Here is a 27,926-nt window from a genome sequence, read left to right as displayed (position 1 = left end):
TAGATCTTACAGGCTAGAAGAAGGAGACAGGCAATAAATAATCACCATAAGCAGTAAGTAAATTTTATAGCACTTCCGAGAGTACTGAGGGCTATGGGAATAGAGACAAGTGGGAGTTTGCAGTTCTAAGCAGGTGGTCAGGGTGGACCTCATTGAGAAAATGGCATTTGAGCAAAGGCTTGGAGGCAAATGTAGAGGACGAAAAATATCTGTCCTTCTATCCCTCTAAGTTCTTGGCTGGGGAGTCTGTAACAAAAAAACAGATTAATAGAAACTTATTTAATATGTTATGCAATATGGGAGCCTTTATCAGGAAATATAGACTTGAAGCAGTGAAACCTGAGCCTTTCAATGCTAGGTTTGAGGAAGAAGGAAGAGGTGTAAGAAAATGTGGTGGGACATCTGTGTCTTGGAGATAAGGTTGCTCCTTTCCTGTGGGTATAGAGAGGCCACCTCTCACCTGAGGGTCTATGACCTGCTTCAGGGGAAGGTCACAGAGTCCTTCCTGCACCTGCTGTTTTTCTAATTCCTACAGCTCCACACAGCCGTGGGCTATGAGGAAGAGTGTGCCAGACACAGGGACCAGCCAGCACAAAGGCTAGTGCGGGATGATGCCTGGTACTGGTGAGAAACAGCAGGGAGGTCGTCACAGCCAGAGCACAGCAGGTGGGCAGAGCAGGAGATGCTGTCAAAGAGGGAGGGGCCTTGTCAGGCCCACTGGCCACTGGAGGATTTTTAAAATTAAAATGTCAAGAATTGGGGCACCTGGGTGGCTCAGTCAGTTAAGCGTCTGCCTTTGGCCCAGGTCATGAACTCAGGATCCTGGAATAGAGCCGCGCATTAGGCTCCCTGCTGGGGACAGAGGGATCTGCTTGTCCCTTTCCCTCTGCTCATGTTCTCTCTCTCTCTCTCTCTCTCAAATAAATAAAATCTTTTAAAAAATTAAGTCAAGAATACACTGGCAAGGACTCTCTTCTTAACATAATTAGAACCAAGCTCCTCTGGCCCAGACCTTGGCCTGTTTAGTCCAGTTTTAGCGGGAATCCTGCTGGCTCAGTTTACAGAATCCTCTACCCTTGGTATCTGAACTCCCTTGATACCTGGTCAAATTCCTCACCCATCCCTCTCAACATTTTTTACTCTGGCCTGTCTTTAGCAAGAATCCTATCCAGTTGGTTCAGCCAGAATTTCCCCTTTCCCCATGTTCCTTCTTCGTAATTTCCCATTCATTGACCCCACCCTGCTCCTTTGCCTATAAATCTCTACTTGTCCTTTTATTCAGAATGGAGTTCAGTTCTCTACTGAGGTCCCTTCCCCTCCTGCCCCCTCACAGCAATATTTCCAGAATAAAATATGCCTTCACTGCTTTAACTTCTGTCTGGCTCTGGTCTTCTTTCAACATAGAAGTAGAGAGAAGCATGTGATGAACTCAGCATGTACCAATCACACAGGTTCCACAGTGACCCATTCATGGCCACCCTGTGTCATCTTTTTTTTTATATATATATATAAAATATTTTATTTATTGGGCAGCCCAGGTGGCTCAGCGGTTTAGCGCTGCCTTCAGCCCAGGGCCTGATCCTGGAGACCCGGGATCGAGTCCCGTGTCAGGCTCCCTGCATGGAGTCTGCTTCTCTCTCTGCCTGTGTCTCTGCCTCTCTCTCTGTCTCTCTCTCTCTCTGTCTCTGTCTCTGTGTGTGTCTCTCACAAATAAATAATAAAATCTTTAAAAAAATATATTTTATTTATTTATTCGTGAGACACACAGAGGCAGAGGGAGAAGCAGGCCCCATGCAGGAAGCCCGATGTGGGACTCGATCCCTGGTCTCCAGGATCAGGCCCTGGGCTGAATGCGGTGCTACACTGCTGAGCCACCTGGGCTGCCCCACCTTGTGTCATCTGTTCCTTATTTCTCATCTCCCTGATATTCATAGTATTTCATCCATAAGTATTTCTATGTGTATCTCTGATGAGGACTCCTTTTTTTAAGGACTTCTTTTAAGCTGAACATAAAGTCATTTTCACATCTAAAAATTTACAATAGGGCGTCCCCAGTGGCTCAGTGGTTTGGTGTCACCTTCAACCTAGAGCGTGATCCTGGAGACCCTGGATTGAGTCCCACATCGGGCTCCTTGAGTGAAGCCTGTTTCTCCCTCTGCCTGTGTCTCTGCCTCTCTCTCTCTCTGTATCCCTCATGAGTAAATAAATAAAATCTTTAAAAAAAAATAAAAATTTACAACAGGGGGACACCTGGCTGGCTCAGTGGTTGAGCATCTGCCTTTGGCTCAGGGTGTGATCCTGGGATCTAGGATCAGGTCTCACATCGGGTTCCATGAGAGGGGCCTGCTTCTCCCTCTGTCTGTGTCTCTGCCTCTCTCTCTCTCTTTCATGAATAAACAAATAAAATCTTAAAAAAATAATAAAAATTTACAATAGGGACATCTAGGTGACTCAATGGTTGAGCGTCTGCCTTTGGCTCAGGTTAATCCCGGGATCCTGGAATCGAGTCCTGTGTCAGGCTCTCCTCAGCAAGCCTGCTTCTCCCTCTGCCTATGTCTCTGCCTTTCTCTCTGTGTCTCTCATGAATTAAAAAAAAAATCTTTTACAAAATAAAAATAAAAAAATAAAAATTTAGAATAATTCCTTATTATAATTAAGTATCCTGTCATTAGGTCATCAGAGAGTGTTTTGCACAGTAGTAACATGCTTTGATTCACTTCTTTTTTAAATTTCATTTATCTATGATAGCCACAGAGAGAGAGAGAGAGAGGCAGAGATATAGGCAGAGGGAGAAGCAGGCTCCATGCACCAGGAGCCCGATGTGGGATTTGATCCCGGGTCTCCAGGATCGCTCCCTGGGCCAAAGGCAGGTGCCAAACCGCTGCGCCACCCAGGGATCCCCTGATTCACTTCTTTAATGGTCAGATTGTGTGGTGCACCCAGATTTCTCATACTCTGGTACAGGAGGGTGAGATGGTGGAGCCAAAGAGAAATGAAAACTTTTAGTCCACCAAAAAGAATCATACAAACATATTCATAGCAACTTTAAAATTCCAAATTGGAAACCATCTCAATGTCCATAATAGGCAAGTAGATAAGCACATTGTGGCATGGTCAAAGATGGAGATACTCAGAAAAAGGAGTAAATTATTGATATGTATGAGAGTATAAATCAGGTTCAGAACATTGTTGAGAGGCACCTGGATGGCTCAGTTGGGTAAGCATCTGCATTTGGCTCACATCATGATCTCCAGGTCCTGGGATGAAGCACCTTGTCAGGCTCCCTGATCACTGAGGAGGGAGCTTTTCCCTCTCCCTCTCCCTCTCCCTCTCCCTTTGCCCTTTCCCCCAACTTGTGCTTGCTCACTCTCTCTCAAATAAACGAAATCTTTAAAAAAAAAAAACTCTTGAGCAAAAGAAGCCAGATACAAGAATGCATGCTGGTTGATTCCACTTAACCTTATTAGTTTCCAGAGTGGGGAAAACAATAGATCTATCTCTGTGGTGACAGAAATCAAATGTCTGGTGGTCTTGGGTGAAGGGGACATGGATATTGACTAGAGAGGGGCTGGTAGGTGGGGAGACTTGGTGGTGTAGTTTGAAGGCAGAAGAGTATCAGGGAAATGTGAGGTAATTCAATCCCTGCCAGCACTGAGGCCTCCTTGGAGTATGAGGTCGTGAATGTACTAATTCCAGTGGCATGGTTGCGTTTGCCCAAGTTCCTCTGGATGTGCACAGGAGACAGCAAATTTTTGTTGTTGTTGTTGTTTTAACGATTTTATTTATTCATGAGAGACACATAGAGAGAGGCAGAGACATAGAGAAGTAGGCTCCCCACAGGGAGCCCCATGCAGGACTTGATGCCTGGGCCCAGGATCACGCCCTGAGATGAAGGCAGACACTCAAAACCGCTGAGCCACTCAGGTGTCCCCGGACAGAGAATTAGATTGAACCAGGGCACCTGGTTTTGCTAAGTGAGTAAGATGAAGAGAGATGGGCAAATCAATTCCTAATCCCACCAGAACGAAAAGACTTTCTTTTTGCTTGTTCCCACAGAGAAAGCAATGTCCCTAAATATGTACGAAATGCAAATCACCAAAAATGCAAAGTAGACCCCAAACAATCCTCCATCCCACTTTTCCTCATCAGCTCTATCCAGCTCCAGGGGCTCACCCAGGGACCTGCTAAGAGCTCTTTGAGCAATTCTGTATTTTTGGGATTTTTACACACACAGAACTCCTTGAAGATGCATTATCAGCTCATGAAAAGCACCTCCTACCACACCTGTAGAATAGAGCACCAGTAGATGAAACTAAATCCCAGTGCCATCCTGCAGCAGACTGCAGTCCAAACACCAGTGTCTCTGGTGTAATCAGAGTTCCCAGGACCTGGTACAAGCAGTTCACCCTTGACCACTGGAGGTGGGCAGCCGAGAGAAAGACAGAAAAAGTGGAGGGGAAGGAAGAGAAAGGTATAAAGGAGAATATAATCCTAGAAGTTCAGCATCTTTATGAGGTTGGCTCACCCAGACCCTTTATCCTGAGTCTAATGGAAGACAAGCAAACTTTCCCATTCATCTATTTTATGAACTTTTTTTAAAAGAAAGATTTTATTTATTTATTCATGAGAGACACACAGAGAGGCAGAGACACAGGCAGAGGGAGAAGCAGGCTCCTCGAAGAAAGCCTGACACGGGACTCGATCCTGGGTCTCTAGGGTCACACCCTGTGCTGAAGGCGGTGCTAAACTGCTAAGCCACCCGGGTTGTCCTATTTTATGACCTTCTTAACGGGGATCAGTCTCCCCAGACTTGAACAGAACTCTAGCTCTCAATCTCCCAGAGGGGTCTGAGCCTGGATCCCCCACTTTAGCCCAGCAGCTGAGACCAACTGGCCCTCTTCTTTGGATACTTCCCTCCTTGGCAGCCTCCTAGCAAGGAGGTGTCTCAAGACCTCTCAGCCTCAGTCCTTTTGCCAGCTCATGGCTCAGGTCCTGGCTTTGGTCAGGAATGTATCATGGATTTTTCACGAGGGCACTTTGCCAATTCACATTCCTGCTCTGAGTCTCCGTGACTGGCTGTGTGAGTGTGTGTCTAGTATCTGTGTATTATTAAGGTATATACTGTCCCTGCATACACTGAGGAGGAGGTGCCTGGGGCTCTCCTGGAAGAAACGTTCTTTCAGATTCTCCTAGTGAAGCTGGAACTTGCAGCAGCAGCAGCAGCAGCAGCAGCACGAAGAGCTACCCTCCCTCTGATGGGCTACCAGCAGCCACAGGCCTGATTTACTGCCCTGCCAAACATGGTAGGGAGCCTGGGACCCCAGAGGAGATGGAAGAGGCTGCCCTTATGTACTCCACCTCAGTTTTGTTTTTTGTTTTTAACATATAGCTTTTTTTTTTTTTTTAACTTTTATTTATGATAGTCACACACACACACACACACACACACACACACAGAGAGGCAGAGACAGAGGCAGAGGCAGAGGGAGAAGCAGGTCCATGCACCGGGAGCCCGAAGCGGGATTCAATCCCGGGTCTCCAGGATCGCGCCCTGGGCCAAAGGCAGGCGCTAAACCGCTGCGCCACCCAGGGATCCCTCCACCTCAGTTTTATGATTGGATTTGCCAGTTTAGTTCCCTTGATCCTGGCTACTCATTATCTAACCTGTAAGCCACCAGGCTTCATGGCCAATGGAAGAGTCATTGTCCTCTGGAGGTAGTAGGGTGGGAAGGATGAAGACCAGAGTAGTATCTGAAAAGCTCAGGACCTTTCAATTGGTCTAGGACCAGGCACCAATGAGCTGGGTGGGCCGGATGGGCAACTGCAGGAAGATAGGGCACCCTGGACTTGGCTCTGCCTTTGCCTCTTGTACCCTCTTCCTGTGTACCTCTTCCACCCTTGGAAGGACTACTTCAGTGGGACAGACCCGACTTTCTCATGAATAGCCAGTCTGGTCTAGAGACTTTCAGAGTCAAGGTCTGACTCCAGTCTGGGGAAGATGCTAGACCCACAGGCCTAGACTTAGCCAGGCTGACCCCAAACCCACAGCCACAGTAGCCTTAGTTATTACCTCTGTTCAGAAATATGCTTGGTCACGCTTCTTTCTAGCTTTAAACTTCCCTCTTCAAAGCACCTGTTGGGGGAACGCCTGGGGGGCTCAGTGGTTGAGCGTCTGCCTTTGGCTCAGGGCCTCATCCCGGATTCCTAGGATCCGGTCCTGCATTGGGCTCCTTGCATGGATCCTGCTTCTCCTCCCTCTGCCTGTGTCTCTGCCTCTCTTTCTGTGTCTCTCATGGATAGATAAAATCTTTTTTTTTTTTTTCAAAGCACCTGTTGGGGCTATTGCTTGAAATTGGTGGTAATTAATATTTCAATCCAATGATCACATTTATAAACCACTCTGAATACAGCGGTCCAACCCAAATCTCAGCTTATAAAAAAATTGTCCCAGTCAGGGCAGCCTTATTCATTCATTCTATTATTCTATTCTCTTATGTGTCAGGAAGGATTCAAGAGAGGCAAAACACCCGGTGTCCTGCCCTAGGACCTAACAACAGAGGAAGAGGTGGAAATGCCAACAGAACTGTAGGATGAAGAGTAATGGGGGATGCTTGGCATGTGGCCATCTATTACGCATGGTTTCCACTCTTCAATGCCTATGGTCCATGACAAGTACTAGGAGACCCAATGCAAGGCCAGTGTAGGAGAGCATCTACAGATGAGCCCCAATGGTAGGGATGGTCAATAAGAATGCCATTGGCATTTTGGGTGGGATAACTCTTTGTTGTGTGGGGCTGTCCTGTGCTTTGCATTCTCAGCCTTCATCACTAGCAACCCATGGTATCTCCCTGTCACTGTGACAACCAGTCACATTTCCCAGGGATGGGAGGGTCGGACTGCCCAGGTGACCACTGCCCTGAGGAATCCAAACATCAGGGGTCTGTGGGTCAAGGCAACTGTGAATTCTTGGCTCCTAGCTACTCAGGCATTCACTCTGGTGAAATAGTGGGAGTGGAGGAAAAGAGGGCAGGAGTGGAGGCCAGCACTGGGGCTCTGATTGTAGGGCCAAAGCCACCTGAAATGCATATCTGTGCTACCTAGCATCTATTCCCATTTCTTTTGGTAACATGTTACCAAAACTACAATATGGCCTTTTCCCTGCACTCTGCACTCAATCCTCAGACTCTCCATGGAGCTGACCCTCAATTCCAGAAGTGGTTCTATCCTGGCCAGTGAGAGCATTGCATTCCCCTGGGCAGAACATGGGTTCCAGGATGGATGCAGGACCTAATGAGAGGCCAATCAGAGCCCTTTGCTGCTGGGAAACAGACCACCTTACCTGCCAGATTTGACCTTCAGAGGCTACTGGGCTGTTGCTGCTGCAGCCATCTGGCCCCTTTGTGGGAAGAGCCTGTCTGAGAATGGAAGTGACTCTGCTAAAGCAGATAGAAACAGGTTTGGGGGCATGGCCTAGGTCCCTGAACAAGCCACCTCTGAGCTGGAATTCTCTCTCCACTTTTATTGGAGTCAATACATCCCCACTTTGTTGAGGCCAGTTTGGGTTAGGTTGTCTGACATTTATGAAAAGGGATCAATGAATAGGCTAGGTGAGAAGGAGCTAAAGGTCTTCAGTCAGAGGAGCCAGGCTGACCAGAGGCAGAAGCCATGGGCCCCAGTCCTCTCCACCATGTCTATGGCCTGCAGGACCGGCCTGCAGCATGACTCTCCCTGACCCGCGAAGTCTGCATTCTTCTTAGGGAGGCTGCTCCCTAGAGGTGGTGTACCCTCTCCCCACCTACCAGTGCCTGTTTAGGAAAGAAAATCCTGGGATTGGGAGGTGATGAATGGGCTCTGGGCTTCCTGGGACCTGGCCCGGCTCACCTTGCCAATCCCATCTTCCCTGTTGCAAGTAAGCCGGTTCCCTGCCTCCTCTAGGGCTGTCCTGCTGGTTCCCAGCTGTCCTCACCAGCTCTTAGAGGTACAGCGGGTCCCTCAGGCATGGCTCTGCGCATGGCTTACTTGAGTTCAGAGCTCTCCTCCCCATTAACCACCCCCTCCCATCCCCTGGCCATTACTGAGGCTTCAGGGCATTCTGGACTCCACACTGCCGCCATCTACCTTTCTTTGCCATGGAGCTCCATCTCTGGAGTGGATGAGAAAGTCCTGGGGGGAATTAAACACCTCCATTCCAGCAGCCCTTTATTGAGGACCAATGGGATGGGTACAGAAACATCCAGCTTTCCCACCTCTACTGGGATTACTCTGAGGTATATGGTCCCTTTCCACCCCCAGCTGCCCCAGCAGAACTAAGCTTCCATTGTCCCCAGTGGTCACTGCACCTGACTTGACTGTCATCCCTTCCCTGTTTCACACCCCTCTCCCCTCCTGGTGTTTCCTGGGATCACTTTGAACTGAGATCTCTGCCTCAGTGGCTCAAGACCCACCAGGCTCTGGCGGGGTGCAGCTAAGTCACAGGACAGACCACAAGGCTGGAAGTGGTGCCTAGTCCTATCCCTGCGCTGCTCCCATTACACATGAAGCTAAATAAAGCCATTTCCTAGAGACAGTGTTCCTTGGCACAGAGCCTCTGTTCCCCCAGGTGCAAGCCTGGAAAGGGGCCACCATGTTGCTCCTATTCCCACCAACTGGGATCACCCCTGGATGGAAGTGCAGTTGACCGTTATGTTAGGTATTGGATTGTGTTGTACAATTCTTGCTTTTAGAGTGGGAAAATCAGGAACAGTTTGTTTGGTGAGCATGTGCAGAAGAAGCCAACCCCTCTCGGGTCTGTGGTCCCCAAACCGCAGGGTCCCTCCCTCGTTTGCCTGGGGCTCACAAAGTCATTCCATCCCATTGCCAAGTCCAACTTTGTGTCTATGGGTAAAACACACTAATGAAACAGAGATCTTTTTTTTTTGTTGTTGTTGTTCTATTTGGTGACAAGAGAGATCCTTGATGGAAACTGGATCTGTAAGAAAAATAAGGACAGAGCCATTAGCTTAGATGATATTCCACGACCTTGGAGTTTTGGTGGCTTTCCAATTTTGCAACCCCGTGGGTTGAAGGTTCAGCAGCTAAGATCCTCTGTGGAAAAATAAATTTATTTAGGATTCAAATTTCTTCCATTCTCCTGTCCACTCTCCTTTTCATCCAAACACAGCCAGTTAGAGCTTGGTGTTTCTCTTCAGGCTGTAACGCGCTTATGCCAAGTGCCTGGCAAGCACTTGGTTCAGTCATCATTGGCGCCTTCTTTTCCTCTCCCCGCCCCCAGGTCTCCAGTGGCAGTGATAGAGCCTCACTCCACCAAAATTGAGCTGTGGGGGGTGAATTTTACTATGCTCAGTGCCCAAAAAAGAAGAGGGAAGCAGCCCCTTGCTGTTAGTGCCTCGTCATAATTGGTGGGATGCTAAGAGAGGGGCTTACTAAGCTTTAAGAAAGAAGATTCTAGAAACACTTTTTCCCAGAGAGGAGGCTTTACCACTGCCCTTCGATGGTTCTTTAGTCTCTGGGCTGAGAAGGACACCAAATGGTTTCCTTTCCACAGGGTCTAGTTGCTGAGCCTAAGGAATTCAGGATGACTCAGTGTAGCTCTACCACACACGGCACACACTGACTTGCACATACCCTCAGGGTGGCTCTCAGTGGCTAAAGCACTTGCCCGAGACAACAGGTCTGGGCATTGGAGTTCATCCTACACTCTGCTTCTGTATCACTCTTGCCTATCGTAGTGGGTGCTGCTGGCAGGGGGTCCCATCTAGTTTGGATGGTCTACTTCTTTGCTTAACAGCAAAGGGAAACAGCCTCAGCCCCAGACCTGGGGTAGAATGTAGGCGTAGCTCTGGATTCATGCAATCCAGTCATGATAATTCAACTCCCTGTGCTATTAATTTAAGAAGAGGCATGAGACCCAATTCAGGGGCATGTCACCCCAATTAGAGGGCAAGTATGCCAGGGGCAAGGGTTTCTGGGAAAAACTTAATTCAAGAAAAGACATAAGCAGGAGGTGCCCTTTTTCTTGCTTCTGGCTGTCAGGGTATGAGGCTACGGTTCTGGGAACTCTTCCAGCTGTCTGCCCGTGAGGGGAACTAGCCCCTTCTCTGCTGGGGGGTGTCAGAGCTGAAAGCTGGATAAGTCCTCAGGTCTCTGATGACACTGTTCAGTTAACCATTCCTGACCCCTGATGCTTCCTAATTGTTCCCTGAGATAATCTCCTTTTTACCATTTTGGGGTTTTTGTTGTTGTTGTTCTTTAAAGATTTTTAGTTATTCATGAGAGACATACAGAGAGAGGCAGAGACACAGGCAGAGGGAGAAGCAGGCTCCTCACAGGGAGCCCGATGTGGGGCTTGATCCCCCAACTGGAATCACACCCTGAGCCAAAGACGCTCAACAACTGAGCCACCCAGGCCTCCCTCCTTTTTACCATCTTGAATAAGGTTTTCTGAAATTTGTGGCATCAAATGATCTAACGCACATTCCACTTATCAAATCAAGTCTTAAAATGCCTCGTGGCATTTGGAAACCTACCTATTCACACGTTCAATTTTACAGCTGAATTAAAAAGAGAGAAGTCAGAGCAGAACACTTTACAGTTGACAAAGCGCCATAACTCTTAGAGGTAGGTAAATTTCATTCAACTGTCAAGCTAAGGAATTCTTCTCATGAAGCAGGGAAAACTTTTTGCACCAGAAAGGATCAGCACTGAGAGCAGAGGGTTGAACATGCAGGATGCCTGGGAAGGGCGAGTCCAGTAAGCGCCTGGGTCACCTCATCCAGCCAAGAAACAATGAGGCTGTGAACCTGAGTGCTGGGGCAGGGCCCTCCCTTTGTTCACTTGTTTACAGAGGGGGGTGGGTCCCTGCATCAGGATAGGGAAGCACATGTCTGTCTGTCCACACTGTGAGGGACAGAATAATAAGCAGAAATGTAGCAGCAGGATCCTTACCAGCAGAGGTCACAGCCCTGATAACCAGCCCCTTCCCCTGAGATTCTTGTCTCTTTGCTGCCTTTCCCTACCTGTGGATGCCACTCTTTGACCTAAACCTATCTGCTCTCTTTATCTCTGAGAACTTCCTGGGACCCGGCGTGCTTGCCTAGAACCTGAGCAGACCCACAGCAGGTGTCTTCCCCATTGGCACCTTCCTTCCCTACCAGCCTTCTAAATGGCATCTTCCTGGCTTGGGTTCCTGACTGGCTTTCTGCACTATTTTTGTCTTCTCCCTGAGTCATCTTAGCCACTGCCTGGGGCTATATATCTCAGCTCTTACTCCTACACTTAGAGCTAAGACCCCGCTTTTCCTGTGACTTCCATATAACCACCTGCCTCCGTGACATGTCCATTTGGTAGTCCAACAACTCAATAGTAACAACAAAACAGAACTCTTGATCTCCATTCCCTCCTGTGCCCTGTGCCTCTGGCAATGGCACCCCAAGGAGTCCTCCATGAGGCTTCCCTTTCCCTCATCATATCATCCAATCTATATCAGCAAGACTTGGCTGATTCCTTCCCCACCATGTCCCTGGTCACTTTGCCCTCCGCAGCTATCCCCCTGGTCCAAGCACCATCTTTGCCTGCCTAGGCCAGTACAGATGATTCCCCCCTGGTCCTCCTCCCCCTTCCCCATCCTCTATCCAACAGGCACTGTGATTGTTTTGAAGTTAAAACCAGCAGCTTGAGAGACTCCCCTTTGAGGGGAGGATGAAATGAGTTACTATATGTGAAGCACCCAGCACAGTGCTTGCACACAGGAAGTGCCATGAAGAATTTGCTATTGCTCTGCTTCTGGGGGGCTTCCAACCCATCTAGAACACAACAGAAATCCTCGAGGCCCTGTCTGACCTTGGTCTCCCCTCCAGTGGCATCCTGACCTGCAGAGCTCCAGCCATATTGGCCTTTTCTCTGGCACCCAAACATGTTAAACTCCTCCTTCCTGCCTAACTATTGGATCTGCTAGTCTGTCTGCAGGAACACTCTTCCCTCGGATTTCCATCTTCTGGCTCCTTCCGCCATATGCATCTCAGTTCAGAGAAACCTCCACAGACCAGCCTATGTCCAGCAGCAACCCCTCCTGCTCACCCGCCCTTCTCTGCCCTTTATCAGATCAACTGTATATCTTCATTTCCTTGATGACACTAGCCACTAAATCAAGTGATCTTGTTTATTCATTAACTTGTCCATTGTCTCTCTGTGCCCATGGGAATGCAGGCTCCCTGGGTGGGTGATGGGGGGACCTCTTGTGTCTCTTGTTTTACTCCTATAGCACAGGGTAGGTACATAAGAAATCTTTAATGAATGAATGCATAATTTAATTAACACTCTTTTTCCTCATCTGGACTCTGCCTTTTAGCTTGGATGTCAGATAAGAATTTGTGCTCCCATGTGGATTATTATCGCCTGCCCCTTTTGTCTGGGTGCCTTGGCCAGCCTAGATCCACAGACTTTACCAGACTTTAGAGTCCCAAACCTAGGCTTGGCCTGTTGGTGGACCTGGGCCGTCCATGGCCTACTGTGTTGTCATGTCTCATAGTACCCAGTGTGGTGCAGGGCACATGGTCGGTGCTGATATGTGATGGTTGTGCTGACCCACTTGCTCGTTTACATAATTTGCAGGGTTTCATGTGGGGGACAGTGGGGAGTCTGGGTGGGAGACACTATGGATGACTAATGTCTAGGAAATGTCACTGCAACTTCTAGGCTTCTAGAAAGTCCTCTCCTGACCCCTGCTGGTGGTACCAAATTCAGACCTCAGACTCCCCATGTCCACTGATTGGGCTAGGACACTGTAGCACAGTCTCTGGCAGAAGCAAATCTGCAAGAAGCCAGGCCCTGCAGAAGTCAGTTAAAACACATTTCAAGTGCCCCAATGCCAATTAGCATTCCATCCCAGTGCTGGAACAGTAATTTGACAAAAGCAGTGGGTCACATGGGGGAAAGCCACCTCACCAGAATTGCCAGGAAAGGACCCTGCCTCAGGCCACTCAAGGTGGGTGGCACAGTCTCCCTCTCCCTCAAGGGAAACCAGAGTGGTCACAGGACAGCTCTGTAAGGGGGGATGAAGTTTGTCCCTGGGAGGACTAGCCCGTCAGGTTGGAGTTCTGGCCCTGGACTGGTTGCATCTGGCCCTGAGAACTCGGCACCCCCACCCTGCATCAGGCAAGAGGCACTCCCTAAGAAGACATAAGGAGTCACCCCTTGGAGCAGAAGAAAGAGGTGAGCTGTGTGAAGCTCATGCACAGCATGCATTTGTAAGTTTGTTAAGTGATGTCAGTGATGCAAAGCCCCACCGGCCACTTGAACCCCCGGGACCCCCAACACACAGCCTCAGTCTCTGGGGAGTCTTGCTGGCTTTGCCACCGATTCACTCTCAGTTAGTGCCAGGGGGCACTAACCTGCTCCAGGCCCTGGGTGGGGTTCCATGACACTCCCTTTCTCTCGTCTTCCCCCTTTGCTATCAACATTGCTATCAACGATATCCCCCTTCCCCTCCCTGGGCCCCTCCACGCAGGGCTCAGGGCGGTGTGAACTAATGCGATGCTTCAGGTGGCACCTGACACCACGTTAAGCAACCAGATCCCTGCCGTTCCTGTCACCTTTCAACCTTGGTTAAAGTGGAAGACAGCACCGGGAGCTGCCTGCCTCAAGGTCCAACGCATGTCCTTGGAACCCCCAGGGCACCGCCTTGAAAGCTGAGCCTTTCTTAGGCACCCTCATCAGCTGTAATTCCACGGCATTTGGGGTTTATATTTACCGTGAGTCTTTTTATGGCAAGCGATTGGATTTTTCCATTTATGGCCAGACTGAAATTTCCCTTGAAAAAGAAAGCTAATTTTAAAAGGAGTTAAGTGATATTGCAGGTGTTGAAGTCGGCCAAATTGGGGGAATGCTGAGTTTAAGAAGCGATGTTGATGATGATGATGATGGGGTGGCGGCCGTCTTGAATGCATCATCTATGCCAGGCCCTAAGTGTTCGATGTGCGTATTTTTCACCCACTCCTCCCAACAACCTAGTGAGAGGGGTACTGTTATTACCACCATTACACAAGAAGAAGAAGATGTCTAGAGTTTAGGAACTTGCCCCAGGTCCCAGAGATACTGGATGTGGGAGGGGATCTGACCTCAAGCTTGCCTGTCTCCAGGGGCAGAACGCAAGGGGACACCGTGGGCCCAGATGTAAGGAGCCTCTAGGACAAAACACTTTAGTTCGGGGCAATCTTTAGACTGCCAGTCACCACCATCTACTCAACCCCTGTGACTGGGCCTGGCTGTCTGAATGTCCCCTCATTTAATCCTCAAAACCATCATCCTTGGAGGTAGTTACCATTCTTCCTACTTTAGCAAAGACATTCCCCTCACAGAAGTTAAGCAATGCATCCCCTAGGACCCAGCTACCAGGGGACCCCTGGGTGGCTCAGTGGTTGAGCGTCTTGCCTTTGTCTCAGGTCATGATCCTGGAGTCCTGGGATGAGTCCCACATCGAGCTCCCTGCAGGGAGCCTGCTTCTCCATCTGCCTGTGTCTCTGCCTCTCCCTCTGTGTCTCTCATGAATAAATAAAATCTTAAAAAAAGAAAAAAAAAAAAAAAAAGACCCAGCTACCAGGTAGCAGAGCCAAGACCAGAACCTACAGCTCTGACTGGTTCTCTCCACTCCCACAATGGTAACAGTAACAAAACCTGCCAGCTGGCCAGACCTGTCCTCTGAGCTCCTTATCTCATACTCCAACAATCTCAAGACATAGGTATCATGATCTTCCCTATTTATAGATGGGGAAAGTGAGGCTCTCAGCTGCTGTGGTATATCAGGAACTTGGGGTGCTTCCATTCTTCCATGGATGTCCCTTGATTTCCAGACAGCAGAGGCCCTGAGCAGATGGTGAGTCTACTTTTGGGGCTGGGCTGTTGAGATACTTTGAGCATCTGTTTCTACCTAGTGCCCCACTATGGCCATTCCCTGTGCATTCCTGTGGCTGGTGGAGTTCTGGAGGTGGGATGAAAAGCTGCCATTACCATCTGACCACTCCCCATTATCAGGCATTCGCTGCAGATGGACTTGACTATGGGGACAACTGTGGGCACTCTTGGAACCCACCCAGATCCTCTTTCTGGGCCGGTGCATCCATTCCCCAGCTCTTGTGAGATCCACTTTTCCACAAAGACATACACTCCCCAACCCCACCCCTGTTGCCAATGACTCAGTGATGGAAGGGCACAGAAGGCCAATCTTCTCACTCCAAGGTGAGACCAGCTTGGTGAGACCATTCATGCCCCAGAGTTCCCCTGGGGTCAGGCTGAGGCTGAACTCCAACTGAGACCTCCTCCTTGCTCCACTCTTTCCTCTGTCCTCTCTTACCTTCCTCACTCCCATTTTCCCTTATAAATCCTGTGCACCCAAATCCCTGCCTCAGGCTCTGCATCTAGGAGCCTGGCTTGCAAAGGGGAGGATTGGAGATGTTGTGTAATGCATGCTCCCTGCCCTCCAGGATCTCGCAATAGGTATAGTTGCAGAGACAGGCCACACGTGTGCCAAAAAACCATCCACAATATGAGATGGAATAGGCTGGAGAAAACAGTGTTAAAAAGATGGAAGAAGGGATCCCTGGGTGGTGCAGCGGTTTAGCGCCTGCCTTTGGCCCAGGGCGTGATCCTGGAGACCCAGGATCGAATCCCACGTCGGGCTCCCAGTGCATGGAGCCTGCTTCTCCCTCTGCCTGTGTCTCTGCCTCTCTCTCTCTCTCTCTCTCTGTGTGACTATCATAAATAAATAAAAATTAAAAAAAAAAGATGGAAGAAATCACTAGAGCTGCAGTGGAGTGGGGTTGAAGCTTATGGAAGAAATGGGACCAGGTCATAAAGGACAAGTAGCACTTCAGAAGGGAAAGTTTTCTTGGCAGGGAGAAAGTTCCAAGGAAAGTCCCTAAGAGGGGTAAGAACCTCTGTGCCAGCTCTCCTGCCTCTTCCTGTCTGGTATCTGTGACCAGAGGGGTTGGGGGAACTCTGATTTGACAATCCCAATAATGGGACCAGCATTATCCAAGAGTGTCAGGGCTGCTTGAGGGAGCATTGCCAGATGACCCTGAGGCCAGGAAGTCACTCATTTCTTAAGCTTCCCCTGAGAGCCTGGGGACTTGGTCCACCCATAAATTCCACCTCTATTCAGAGAAGGGACAGACACGCCCTGAGCCCTGTGCTGCTGGCGAGGTGACCCAGTGGGCCTGGGGTTCCCTCTGCAAGGGCGAGAGTGGGCACAGAGGCCATCCACGTACCTGCTGGACTACGGGCCTGGGGGGGTGTATTCACAAGGATTCAATGATGTAATACGCAGCTCCTAGGGCCCCCAGAGCCACAGCAGCAGTCCTGAGAGCTCGGAGCACGCGAATTACGATGACTTGAGTGTTTTCTTGTAGGTTTTCTGTAGAGCAAAATAGAAAGCCCACAGGTTGGAGGAAGTTGGGACTCTGGTGCCTGTCTACAGACAGAGGAGGCAGAAATGGGAGGGTCCCCTCAGGATTCCAGGAATGCCCATCTCCCCAGGTACTGATCCTCCTCTCAAGGGAATACAGCTCTGCCCATCCCATCCAATAAATCCCTGCCACAAGGCCCCCTGCACTTGAAAATGGGCAAGCCTGGGATGCCAGCTTCCTCGGACGCTCAGGGAGCAGAGCTGGGAAGTGGTGAAGGCCGAGGTGTGCCAGGCCCCGTGCTCGACATCTCACACCCTGCGTCTCCCTCAAGCCTTACAACTACCCTGAGAAGTAGGTTCTATCGTGTGGCTCCATTCTGGAGATGAAGAGCTGAGGACACCACATGTGACACTCACCACACAGGCAAGGAAAACGTACCATCATGCTAAAAATTGTGAGGAAGGCTTTCCCAAAACGCAATGTCCATTTTGACAACGATCCTGCTAAACTAGGGCATCGTACTTAATGTGAATGTGTATTTAAAGTCAAGATCCCACATTCCACGCCACTGGGAAATGGAAAGATTATGGAAGCTGGTGCTACGATTTGAGCAGAATGAAGACTACAGGGCTTCCCTGGCCAGACGGCATCTCTGCTCTTTCCCCTCACTTCCCGAATTCCGAGCCTCCTTGCTTTTACCTTTCCCTCCACCTAGAATGCTCTTTTTTATTTTAAGCCACGAAAGATCCCAAGATACCTTTAGACTCACCGCAGTACCCAAAGTCTCCCTGGGCCCCGACTTGGGAGTGAGCACTCTATTTCTGCAGCTCATTGAACATCTATGGGATAGAGGTCACTTTCGGGCTTCCATCCTAATTTCTTTCTTTCTTTCTTTCTTTCTTTCTTTCTTTCTTTCTTTCTTTCTTTCTTTCTTTCTTTCTTTCGGTTTTATTTATTTATTTATTTATTTATTTATTTATTTATTTATTTAAATTCTTTCTTATTTAAAGGTTTATTTATTCATGAGAGACACACACACACAGAGAGAAAGAGAGGCAGAGACACAGGCAGAGGGAGAAGCAGGCTCCATGCAGGGAGCCTGATGTGGGACCCGATCCTGGGTCTCCTGGGCTGAAGGCTGCGCTAAACCGCTGAGCCACCCGGGCTGCCCTCCACCCTAGTTTCTAAATGCACATGCCTCCGCTAACCACGTAGACTGTATGATTTTAAGGGGTCAAGTTCCGTGTTCTGGTTTTCCTCACAGCGCCTAGTATTCTATGCAGAATAGGTGTTCCCACCTGTTGGTCTTTAGGTGATATGAATCCGTGGCCTGGCTCGACACCAGATGGACAGAAATACTAAGCGTGTGGGAGGAAAGTCAGTAAAGGTGAGTGGCAGGCAGGTTGTTCCTTGATGGCACTTACCGGATTGTGCTTTTAGCTCTACACATGTCCTCCTAACACACCTGGGTATCTGTTTGCCTCTCTTATGTCTGAGAGATGGTGCTTTTCAAGGATGGGGAGGGGGTGTGGTGGGGGGAGAGACCTAGGAAGAGGAGCAGGATGAGGGTGAGGGGTGGGTGGGCTCTGCTCCTGGGTTAGGGGTATGAGATGCCCAAGTGGGAAGTCTCTTCGTGGACACTGGTGAGACCCTGAGTACAGGTGCAGGTACTCTGGGGCCTGGGGCTGGGGGTCTGCAGGCACATAGCACTGCATCACTGGGAAAGCCGACTGGCATCTTTGGTCTGGTTTTCTGCACGGGTGTCTTCCTGTGAGTGGAAGCAGCCACCGCCAGGTGGCTTTCACCTGATGGCTTCATGGGAGAGGAAAGGGTGGGTGAGTGCTGCGGATGATGCTGTGGGAGCCTGCCCTGCTACACACAGGCCAGCCCGGGGGTCATGTCCCCTGTGGAGACTGCCAGAAAGAGGGTGAAACCCTCAGAAGGGCGGTCTTGTTATTACCAATGGGCCATGTGAGCTGCAATCAGTGTTTATCACTAAATTCTGAGGGAAAGGGACACCTGAGTGGCTCAGTGGTTGAACGTCTGCCTTTGGCTCAGGTCATGATCCCAGGGTCCTGGGATCGAGTCCCGCATCAGTCTCCTCGCAGGGAGCCTACTTCTCCCTCTGCCTGTGTCTCTGCCTCTCTCTCTCTGTGACTCTCATGAATAAATAAAATAAAATCTTTAAAAAAATTCTGAGGGAAATTCATAGGCAGGTCAAGAACCTGAGGCTCTCAGCTCTGGTATGGGTCATGAGAGGAGGCTGGTGGCCAAACAGAGCATTCGATCACAAAGCCCTGAGTGACAGGGACTTGTCCAAGCACTGGGAGTGAAGAAGGAGTATGACTATGGAGAAGAGATACATGAGCCTCCTAACCAAGCAATTCCCAGGTAAGGAAGAAACCTGGCACCTCCCTGTGCAGGTGGGGAACCCTGGGGCATGGGCCTGGTCAGAAAGGGCAGGGCGCCAAACCCCAGGAAGTGGCCACCCCGGAGAGGCTTCCTTCCCGCCTGGGAGTCCCAGGGAGAAGTGGCTGCTAATATGGTCCAGGGCAGAGCCGGGCCCCGGGAACTGAGCAGCCCTGAGGGCCCAGCCCCCCACGTGCTCCAGAACCTGTAGAAAGTGAGGAGGCTTGGGGATCCTCTCCCTGGCATGGTCGGCCAGGCCCGAGGAAGGAGGACATCAAAGATGCGGCTGTGACACAGGCCCAGGCGACGCCAGCAAGCAGAGCTGCCAGGGCAAGAGGAACAGGAACAGAAGGCTCGTGGGCCCGCACGAGTCAGAGACCCTGGATGGACAGAGAAGGAGAGACGTGAGGGACGCCCTGCCTCCGGGAGCCCCTCGGGAGGCTCGGGGGAGAAGGCTAGCAGCACGGGGACCTGCTTGTTTCAGAGACTGGAGGGCATTTCAGAAAGCTGGCCCTCGCGGCGTGCACCTGCTCGCTGTCTGTCCCTCACATCCTTCTCCGCCTCAGGACAGTCCTGCCGAGGGGAACACGGTTATTCTCAGTTTACAAATGAGGAACCCGAGGCTCATAGAACCTCGGATGTGCCCTTAGAACAAAGAGATTAAAGAAGTGGGGCTTCAGCTTCACCCCAAGTTAGGGGTTCTAACTCATCTGGTGCTCCCCCCGTTGGAATTCCCAAACAAGGACAGTGGTGCGACAGGCGGCCTGCAGCTGGAACATGTTCCATTTTTCTGGATTTATTTTAGTTGATTTCGTTATTTTCATTGATTTATCTAGCAGATGGCTGCTGCTCCGATTTACAGTCCTTGAACCCCTTTCCTAAACTTCTCTCCCCTTTGTCCTCTGCTGAGGACCCCAGTGGGACTCAGAGGTGGTGCCGGAACAGGCGACTTCTGGCCGGGTAGTGCCCTCCTCCTGGAACGATTTCAGTCCTGGCTTCTTGACACAGGTACACGTTCTTCCAGCGTCAGCTCCATGAGGCCAGTGACTGACCTGGCCGCTGCTGCACGCTTCCTCTGTAGACCTGCCCACCACAGATACTTCTGGAATATGGGGAAGGAAGGGATTCTAAAAGGCCAAGACTTATATTTTTGTTGTTGTTGTTGTTAAAACAATTGTTTTAAATAGACATTTAACTCCTGTATCATAAAATTTACCCTTTAAAATGGTTTTTGGTATATTAACAAAGGTGTAAAAACCATCATTACTGTCTAATTCCAGAATATTCTCATCTCTCCTCCCCTACACAAGGAAATCCCATGGCCCTTTAGAGGTCACTGGCTTTCTCCACCCTTCCCCAGTTCCTGGCAATGGATTTGCCTCTTCTGCACATTTTATACATGGAATCATATGCAATATGTGGTCTTTGGAGGGGGGTGAGCTTCTTTCACTTAGCCTAATGTGTCTGAGGCTCACTGGCGTTGTAGCATGTGTCACTATTGCCAGATGGTATTTCATTGCACGGACACACCACACGTTTATCCATTCATCGGGTGGTTGACAGGGAGTTTATTCCGCCTCTTGGCTATCACTACTAACGCCACTGTGAACGTACAAGGTTTTGTATGGATGTTTGCTTCTAATTCTCTCGGTAAGTCCCCAGCAGTGGAATTGCTGGATCATATGGTAACCTCACGTGTGACCCTCTGAGGAACTGCCAGATCGTTTCCCACAGCGGCTGCGCCATTCCACATTGTCTCCAGCCTTGAATGCGGGTTCCAGTTTCCCCATAGCTTCCCCTAACACTTGTTATCGTCCATCTTTTGATTACAGTCATTTTAGGCCAAGGGTTGTACTTTCCGAACTACAGTGTTTTCTGCGTACAAAAAGATTTGGATTTTAGGAGCACGTGGGTGGCTCAGTCGGTTAAGCGTCCAACTCTTGATTTCAGCTCAGGTCATGATCTCGGGGTCGTGGGATTGAGGCCCACGTCACGCTTGGTGTGGAGTTTGCTTGAGATTCTCCCTCTGTCCCTCCCCAATTCAAACAAACAAACAAACAAACAAACAAGCAAATAAGTAAGTAAGTAAATAAATAAATAAATAAAATCTTGAGGAATAAAAGATTTGAATTTTAGAAAATGGTGTCCTTACGTACAGGCCTTCATTCCTTATCACCAACATTTTTTCCCCCAGTCTGGCTCTAAAGGAGAAGATTCCTCTGGCAGAAATGCAGGGTGTCCATGGTCGCCATGGGCAGGCCATCACTGTCTTCTGCTTAGCCTTCCCAATAAGCAGAATTCCTCACCAGGAGTGAGCCACACGCGTTCCTCAACAGATGTGGGGGTGGAGCATTTTGCTTTCTACAGATATCAGTTCTGAAGGCCGTAATCCAGAAATGTTTACCCCAGTGGTTGATGATCACAATATATGCAATATGTAACACTCAAAACTGTTTCTACATGTTAAGAACGAATTGATTCTTAGCCACGGAGATTCCATTGTCCCAGCGACTGCTTGGAGCTAGCTCTCTCACTCACACCTCACATTCAGTTTCTATCCACACCATCCCTGAGGAATTTGCTGTGGCTCAGAGAGTGTGGCCTGCTTAGGACCATAGAGCCATTGGTACTGGCTCATGGTGAAGCCAAGAGAAGCTTGGAGAAGGGTGTTCTTCCTCTTGGGGAAACCACTGGACTCTTGGGACAAGAAGATCAATGCTGCAGTTAAGAATGAGGATTATGGAGTCAGAATAGATGGAAGTCCCCCTTTCGGGGTTACCAGTGTCTGCTTGAGAGTGTATTGTTTGATTTCTTTGAGCCTCAGTTTCCCCATCTATAAAAGGGAGAGCATGATGATAACACCTCCTTTGTAGGACTGTTAAGAAAGGTTCACACAGCTGAGCTGAATGCTAGGTATGTGGTAAGTGCTCAGTGATAACTGTTAGTTACTACCATTATTATTATTAGTAGTAATAGTAATATTACCCAGCCCATCTCCCGAACTCGACTTGAATTCATTCCCTCTACACAATCCAATGCTCATTCAGACTCTGGCTACCCGAGAAGATGGAGGACCACATTCCCTAGACAGCCATTCCATTTTCAGACAGAGTTAATTGTTGGAAATGTCTTCATGTTGAGCAGAAACCTGCCTGTCTATAGTGTCTTCCATGGGTAAGGCTGCCAGAATTAGCGATAAAGATACAGACTGCCCAGGCAATATTTGGGACACAGTTACACTAAAAAAGTATTTGTTGCTTATCTGAAATTCAAATTTTTACTGAGTGTCCTATATTTTATCTGGCAACCCTTAGACATCTGAGGGCAACATGCCACGAGTCTACTCACATCTGTTACTTGACAGATTTCCTCCAGTTCCTTCAACCAAATCTTATACATCAAATGGTTCTTGCTTTCTCACCCCTTCATCCCCCATTATCTTCTTGGGATTATCTACTTTGGACTGAGTTGCTAGGCATCTTTTACAGGACGCAAGGATAGCCTAATGAGGACAGAGTATGATCACCTCCCTTGTCCTAAACCATATAACTTCTATTAATACATCCTTGGTTTTTATTTTTGAGCAGCCACATGGCACTTCTGACTCCTAATAAGCAAGTATCACCACTGAGCCAAGTGAAATGTCAATATGTATGTGCAGCTGCCTTCTTCATTGGGCCTCAGGGTGGTGAGGAATGGCAAAGCCCAGGAATCCTGGTCTCCTGGGTAAAAACAAACCCCCAAACCGTCACACGTCAACAAGCACCGTTCCAGAATACACGCCAACCATGGACTACTACCCGAAATGACTCTGCTTCTAGGGGACCCTGGGGGTCCATCAGCAGGAAGGCCAGAAGTTCTTGAGTTAGAAGTTTGCCCACCTGTTTTCCTGGATCGAGAGGATGCTTTTGTGTTAGTGTCCTGAGGCACCAGGCTCCGGGTGAGGGGGTTGGTTTCGGGAGCTGGGACAGCCTGGGGTGCAGGCGGTTGGGGGGTGGATTCAGAGCTGGGCTGCGGGGTGGATCCCGGGCTGGGCTGCTGCGAGGTGGACTCAGAGCTGGTGTGCAGTGGGATGGCCTCAGAGCTGGCCTGCTGTGGGGTGGCCTCAGAATTGGCCTGCTGTGGGGTGGCCTCGGAGCTGGCCTGCTGTGGGGTGGAGCCACGGCGTCTGGACTCTGGCTTCTTCCTTTTGCCCTTCCTCATGGTGGGTTCTCTTCACCTAAACGTGGACCTACATGGAGCTGCCTAAACTTCCGGCTCCCTCCTGGAGGGGCCGTTTGCCCCTGCCCTGGGGGAAGGCTCTGGCCACGGGATGGACCTACAGAGAATAGTCACCTCCACCCCTCCTGTGAGGTCACAATAAGCCAGGTGGTTCCTATGGCAGGGCTCTTCTCAGCCCACAGCAGCCTGCCAGTCCTGCCTCCCCCCAAGTTACTGGGATGGGCGGAAGGCAGCCACGGGGCCCTCAGGGACCTGGTTCAGCGTGGCCACGGGGCCTGTGACACCCTGGCACCCGGCGATTCTGCGACCAGAGTGCCTCTGCTGCTGTGTTCCTGGGTCCCTATGCGCTCTCTGTGTGGCTCTCAGACACCCTGGCTGGGACGCTCAGCAATATCACCAGGCTCCACATACCAAAAGCAAACAAACTACTTCACCATGCAGTCTGTGAGTTTTTGGTAATTTTACTGAAGATTCGGGGGTCCATGGGACGTCCACAGGCTTCTCCCATCTCAGCTTTGCCCCCATTCAGATGATCTTAAAGTGGCTTCTCCCTTTCTCCAAAATCTGCCCTCCTCACCCCGGGAAGGGGCTAGGGACCCCCACCTTGATAAGAACCCTTGCTTTTGGCCAAAGAATTCCCCCTATAAAACATAACGGTTTTGTTTGGAAAACTGCACTTTCTTTGAACTCATTCGCTGGCAACAACCAATTACCTCTCAAACCTCAAACTCTGTCAGGTCAATGAGGGGACTGTGAATATTCCTGGAAGGTAAACATGATTTTCCTTTTAGGATGGAAGCGGTAAGGCATTTTAAAAAGACAACCCTAAACGTCACACTGTGACTACAATGCAGAATGTGTAGAAGACTACACCTGCCATTAACGCATCACGAGGTGGGTGAATGTTTAGCTGTTAACCCCATGCTCCTGGGGGGCGATGCTCTTGCCCCTGGATAGGGTTTAGGGCAGATATAGCTAGAAGACACTTCCACACGAGGCCAGATCTGATATGAGATGTGAAAAGACAGAAAAATATATTAGGGATTCTAGAGTCTGAAAAGACCTTAATGATTCTCTTTTTGCAGAAGAGAAACTGGGGTTTAGAGAAGTTAAGTCACCTTCCAAGATCACAGGGCTGGGTGGAAGCATTGACAGGGCTACATTCCCATTCAAGGCTCCTTCATTTCATGATTCCAGAAGGCAAGAGGGAATCAGATCATTACACAGGCCTTACAAATCAATGGGAAAAAAAAAATTCCCTTGAGTGAGAAGATTGAATAAAAAAAAGAGGCACCAAGATAGAAGTGGAAGACAGCTCAGATCAATAAAAGCTGTAAATTTGGTTCAAGGAACAGGTGAGTCTAACGAAGGTGGTAATTCTCTAAAGTCAAGAGCAATGGGTCCCTCTGGGTGATTCGACTTAGAATCAGAGAGACTGGAAACCCAGGTCAGGGACCCTGTCCAGATTTAGCAGACAGGTCAGGAACTCCTCAGGCATGTATCTCTGCAAAATTAGATTTTCAAACACCAGTGGGTTTTTGCCTGGGGCTTCAACCTGATTTAAACCAGAGGTTCTAAACCTCAGCTCTGTCGACATTTGGGGCCAGATAAATCTTTGCCGTTTGAGCCAGATAATTCTCCTGTGCATTTTAGGAAGTTTAGCAGCATCCCTGGCCTTTGCCATGAGATGCCAGTAGCAATTACCCGGCCCCCTCCCCCATTTGTGGCAACCAGTGCTAAATGTCTCTGGGGTGTGTGTGAGGGTGTGTGTGTGTGTGTGTGTGTATGTGTGAAAATTGCCCCTGGCTGAGAATCATTGGTTTAGATGAATTAGATAAAGGGTGAACACACATGGGTAGTATTTCCTGGTAGCGATGAAAGAAATGTGCCATTTTCACAACAAGGAGCCAAATGGCACAGAAAGCAGGTCCCTGTGTCTGGGGAGGGCGATGGGAGAAACATAGAAGGTCAGGCTTCGAGAGGAGCGGGGAGTCTTTCTATGGCAGTGAAGAAAATATGGGTGGGTTCTTTAGAAGGGTGGTCCCAAGAAGCTAGGAGAGGGCACCCGTGAAGTGAGAGGTTGCCCCAGAGGGATGAGGAAGAATGGGACTGCAATACTTTACTAGAAGGTTTTCCATGGCCTTCCAGCTGGAGCGCAAGTCCCTAGCTGGAAGTCCGACTCATGTGTAACATAGTCACAGACCGGTGTCCCAGGCCCACTGACCACCTCGCTGCCACCTGTCCGGTTCCTGCCAGCCATGAGCATGGAAGTCTGCTTTCCTGCATTTGTGAAAGCCCTTCCTCCCTATCAGGCCCATCTCCCTCTCTGTCAAAACACGTCTATCATCAAGATCCATCTCAAGTGAACCCACCTCCTCATACACCTTTCTCGAGATCCCCAACTGGAAGTGACCCCTCCCTCTCTGAGCCCCAGGTCATAGGCTGCATGGTGTTAAAGCCCTGTTTCTTCTCTCCTCCCGACTTCCCTACTTCCAGGCTGGGAAGACCCTGGAGGGCGAAAGTCCAGAGAAGAGGCTCCGTAGATGCTTCTCGAAGTTGAGGGTAAGAGGACAAAGGCAGCAGGAAACCACGGAAGGCAGACTGAGCATGGATCATGAAGGCCAAGGCACCTCACAGACGGCATCCCGAAGGGGTTATTTTCCAAAAGGGCCTGTGGTTTTCTGGCCCAGGCTGAGGATTACAGAACAGTCCAGGGGCAAGGGGCTCTCCTACTCGGCATGGCAGCCATGGGACAACCTCAAGCGCCATTTGGGAAAGTGAGAAGATGGAGTCTAAGGGGATGCGAAGTCAGGGATGCGAAGTCAGGGTAAGGTTCTGAGGGTGTGAAAATGCACACTCAGTGGTTCTGGCCCTCTGGCACCACAGCAAGCCTGCCGACATTGGTACGGAAGCCCGCATCTTATAGCTGGAGGACACCTCACACACCAATTGGCTCTTGTCATGTCAGGAAGGGTAACTAGCCCTCAGAGGGGACAGCCTGCTCTGGTCACCAGTAAGGTGACCAACCGGGTGTTGGAACTCCCTGCCTGGAGCACTTCCTTCTTCCCTGCTGCCGCCTCTGGAGGGGACTTCCAAGTACCTGGTGCTCATCCCAGGGCCCACTGTCCAGGGCCCTGGACTCACACACCAACCCTCTGGGCCCACAGGCCTGGATTCCTTGATAGGAAAGCTCTCAAGGGCTGAGTAAGAATTTTGCATTTGGCCAGCTACTCTGACACAGCACCTCCTCCAGAGCATGGCTGCGAGGATCAGACCTGAAAAGCCCTCAAAACAGTGCCTGCCTCACAACAGGCAGGTCTTTATTGTAAATTCTGATTCCCTTGGAGGAGGAGCCTACAGAACCACGCAAGGGATAAGTGGATGGGGAGAGGGCCTGGGTCCCTCAACCTCCCAAATCCATAGCTTGCCAGAGTGTGATGGAGGGGAAAGGAGCTAGCTAGGTGGATGGGTGGGAAGTGTAACTGTACCCACTAAATAAATGTGAACACTTGTGACCAGAGGTTGCCGCAGTGAGCACACCTGGGGTGAGAACTCTAATTAGTCTTCACCCCACACGGGGTAAAGTGGGAGCGCGAGGAGAGGGACGGTGGCCTGGGGGATCTGTCCCCGAGACCCTGGACCAGCCCAGCACCCCCTCCGTCCTTGCAGTGTCTCACCCGCCCGCCCTCGGGCCCCTCACCAGCCGTCTGCGTCTCCTGATCCACTAGGGCGCCGCAGCCCCGCGCCCGGGCCTGGTGCGCTCGGCTGGGGGCGCGCTGGACGTCCAGGGTGCCCTGGGAGCGGCTGGGGCGGAACAGGGCGGTGTGCACCTCCACCGAGGGGCTGTGCGGCGCGAAGGCGCTGCAGAGCAGGGTCTCCATGCGGCGGCGCGCCTCGGCCTCCTCCTCGGGCCGCGGCTGCACCACGATCCCCACGAGCGCGGCGGGCGCTGGGCGGCGCCGCGCGTGCACCTGCTGCAGGAGCAGCTGCAGCCGGGGCAGGTCGGAGCGCAGCGCGGACGCGCGGCACAGCACCAGGAGCAGCCGCGAGGGGCGCGAGGGGCGCGAGGGGCGCGAGGGGCGCGAGGGGCGCGCGGGCGGCGGGCGGGGACCCCTGCAGCAGCCCGACGCCGCCGCCTCCGCCTCCTCTGCCGCCTCCGCCGCCTCCGCCTCCTCCGCCTCCTCCGCCTCCTCCGCCTCCTCCGCCTCCTCCGCCTCCCCCGCCGCCTCCGCCTCCCCCGCCTCCCCCGCCTCCTCGGGGTCCGAGCGCGCGCCCGCAGCCTTGCACCTGTCGCCGGGCGTCGTCTGGGCGCAGCGCCGGGACTTGGCGGCCGGGCAGTGGGCGCTGTTCCGCAGGCTGTCGCCCGGGCGCTTGGGCCGCCGCGGGGCGCGGTTGCTGGAGCTGCTGTGGCCGCTCGAGGCTCGGGTGGACGAGGGCCTGGCGCAAAGATGGGCCGGGGCCTGCTCCAGAACGTCCTGCAGGCCGCACTCCTGCTTCCAGAGCTCCCCGAACAGCAGCATCTGGCCGTGGCCCTCGAGGCACTGGGCCCGGGCCTGTTGCGGCGACTCGGCCCCGGAGGACCCGTCCCCAGGCTCCATGTCGGGTCCGGCTCTCTTGCCCCTCTGGGCCCGGGCCTCGGTGGGCCCTGGGACCGGCTGCCCTTCCCTGGGGCATGTCACAATACCCCCCCCCCGCGCCCTACCCCTTCCTGCCTTGACCAAGGGCCTCCGCCCTCTATTTTTTGGAAATCTTCCAATTTAGGGAAGTCGCTGCTGCGCGTCGCTGTAACGCCCCCCTGTGTTTAGGTTCTCTGTCATTTCGTATGTCTTTGGTGTCAAAAGGGCAAATCCTTTTTTCCCCCCTAAAGACTTTATTTATTCATTCATGAGAGACACACAG

The 27,926-nt window shown here is 50.8% G+C and overlaps 1 protein-coding gene and 1 long non-coding RNA gene across 4 annotated transcripts; one reads left to right on the top strand and one right to left on the bottom strand.

Moving 5' to 3' along the window:
• Window positions 1-41: 41 nt before the first annotated feature.
• On the bottom strand, window positions 42-27,684 carry SPATA3 (spermatogenesis associated 3). Of its 3 annotated transcripts, none has more exons than XM_072796649.1 (4): window positions 22,688-23,146; window positions 19,012-19,186; window positions 16,260-16,405; window positions 42-246 (listed from the first exon to the last, which is right to left on the bottom strand). In XM_072796649.1, exons 1-3 carry the CDS (start codon window positions 23,007-23,009, stop codon window positions 16,300-16,302), a joined length of 603 nt encoding a protein of 200 aa, XP_072652750.1. In that variant the 5' UTR covers window positions 23,010-23,146; the 3' UTR covers window positions 42-246; window positions 16,260-16,299. The 3 variants fall into 3 exon arrangements, with proteins under 3 accessions (XP_072652750.1, XP_072652749.1, XP_072652751.1); XM_072796648.1 differs by lacking the exon at window positions 42-246 and adding an exon at window positions 8,854-8,968; XM_072796650.1 differs by lacking the exons at window positions 42-246; window positions 16,260-16,405; window positions 22,688-23,146 and adding an exon at window positions 27,315-27,684 and having other exon boundaries at window positions 19,047-19,186.
• LOC140616160 (uncharacterized) lies at window positions 23,190-26,547 on the top strand. The gene is made up of 3 exons (XR_012016690.1): window positions 23,190-23,471; window positions 23,819-23,921; window positions 25,524-26,547. It is a non-coding gene; the product is annotated as an uncharacterized lncRNA (long non-coding RNA).
• Window positions 27,685-27,926: the final 242 nt, after the last annotated feature.

Source organism: Canis lupus, chromosome 24 (assembly GCF_048164855.1).
Source record: "Canis lupus baileyi chromosome 24, mCanLup2.hap1, whole genome shotgun sequence".
NCBI lineage: Eukaryota > Metazoa > Chordata > Mammalia > Carnivora > Canidae > Canis > Canis lupus.
This window is presented reverse-complemented; position numbering and strand designations above follow the sequence as displayed.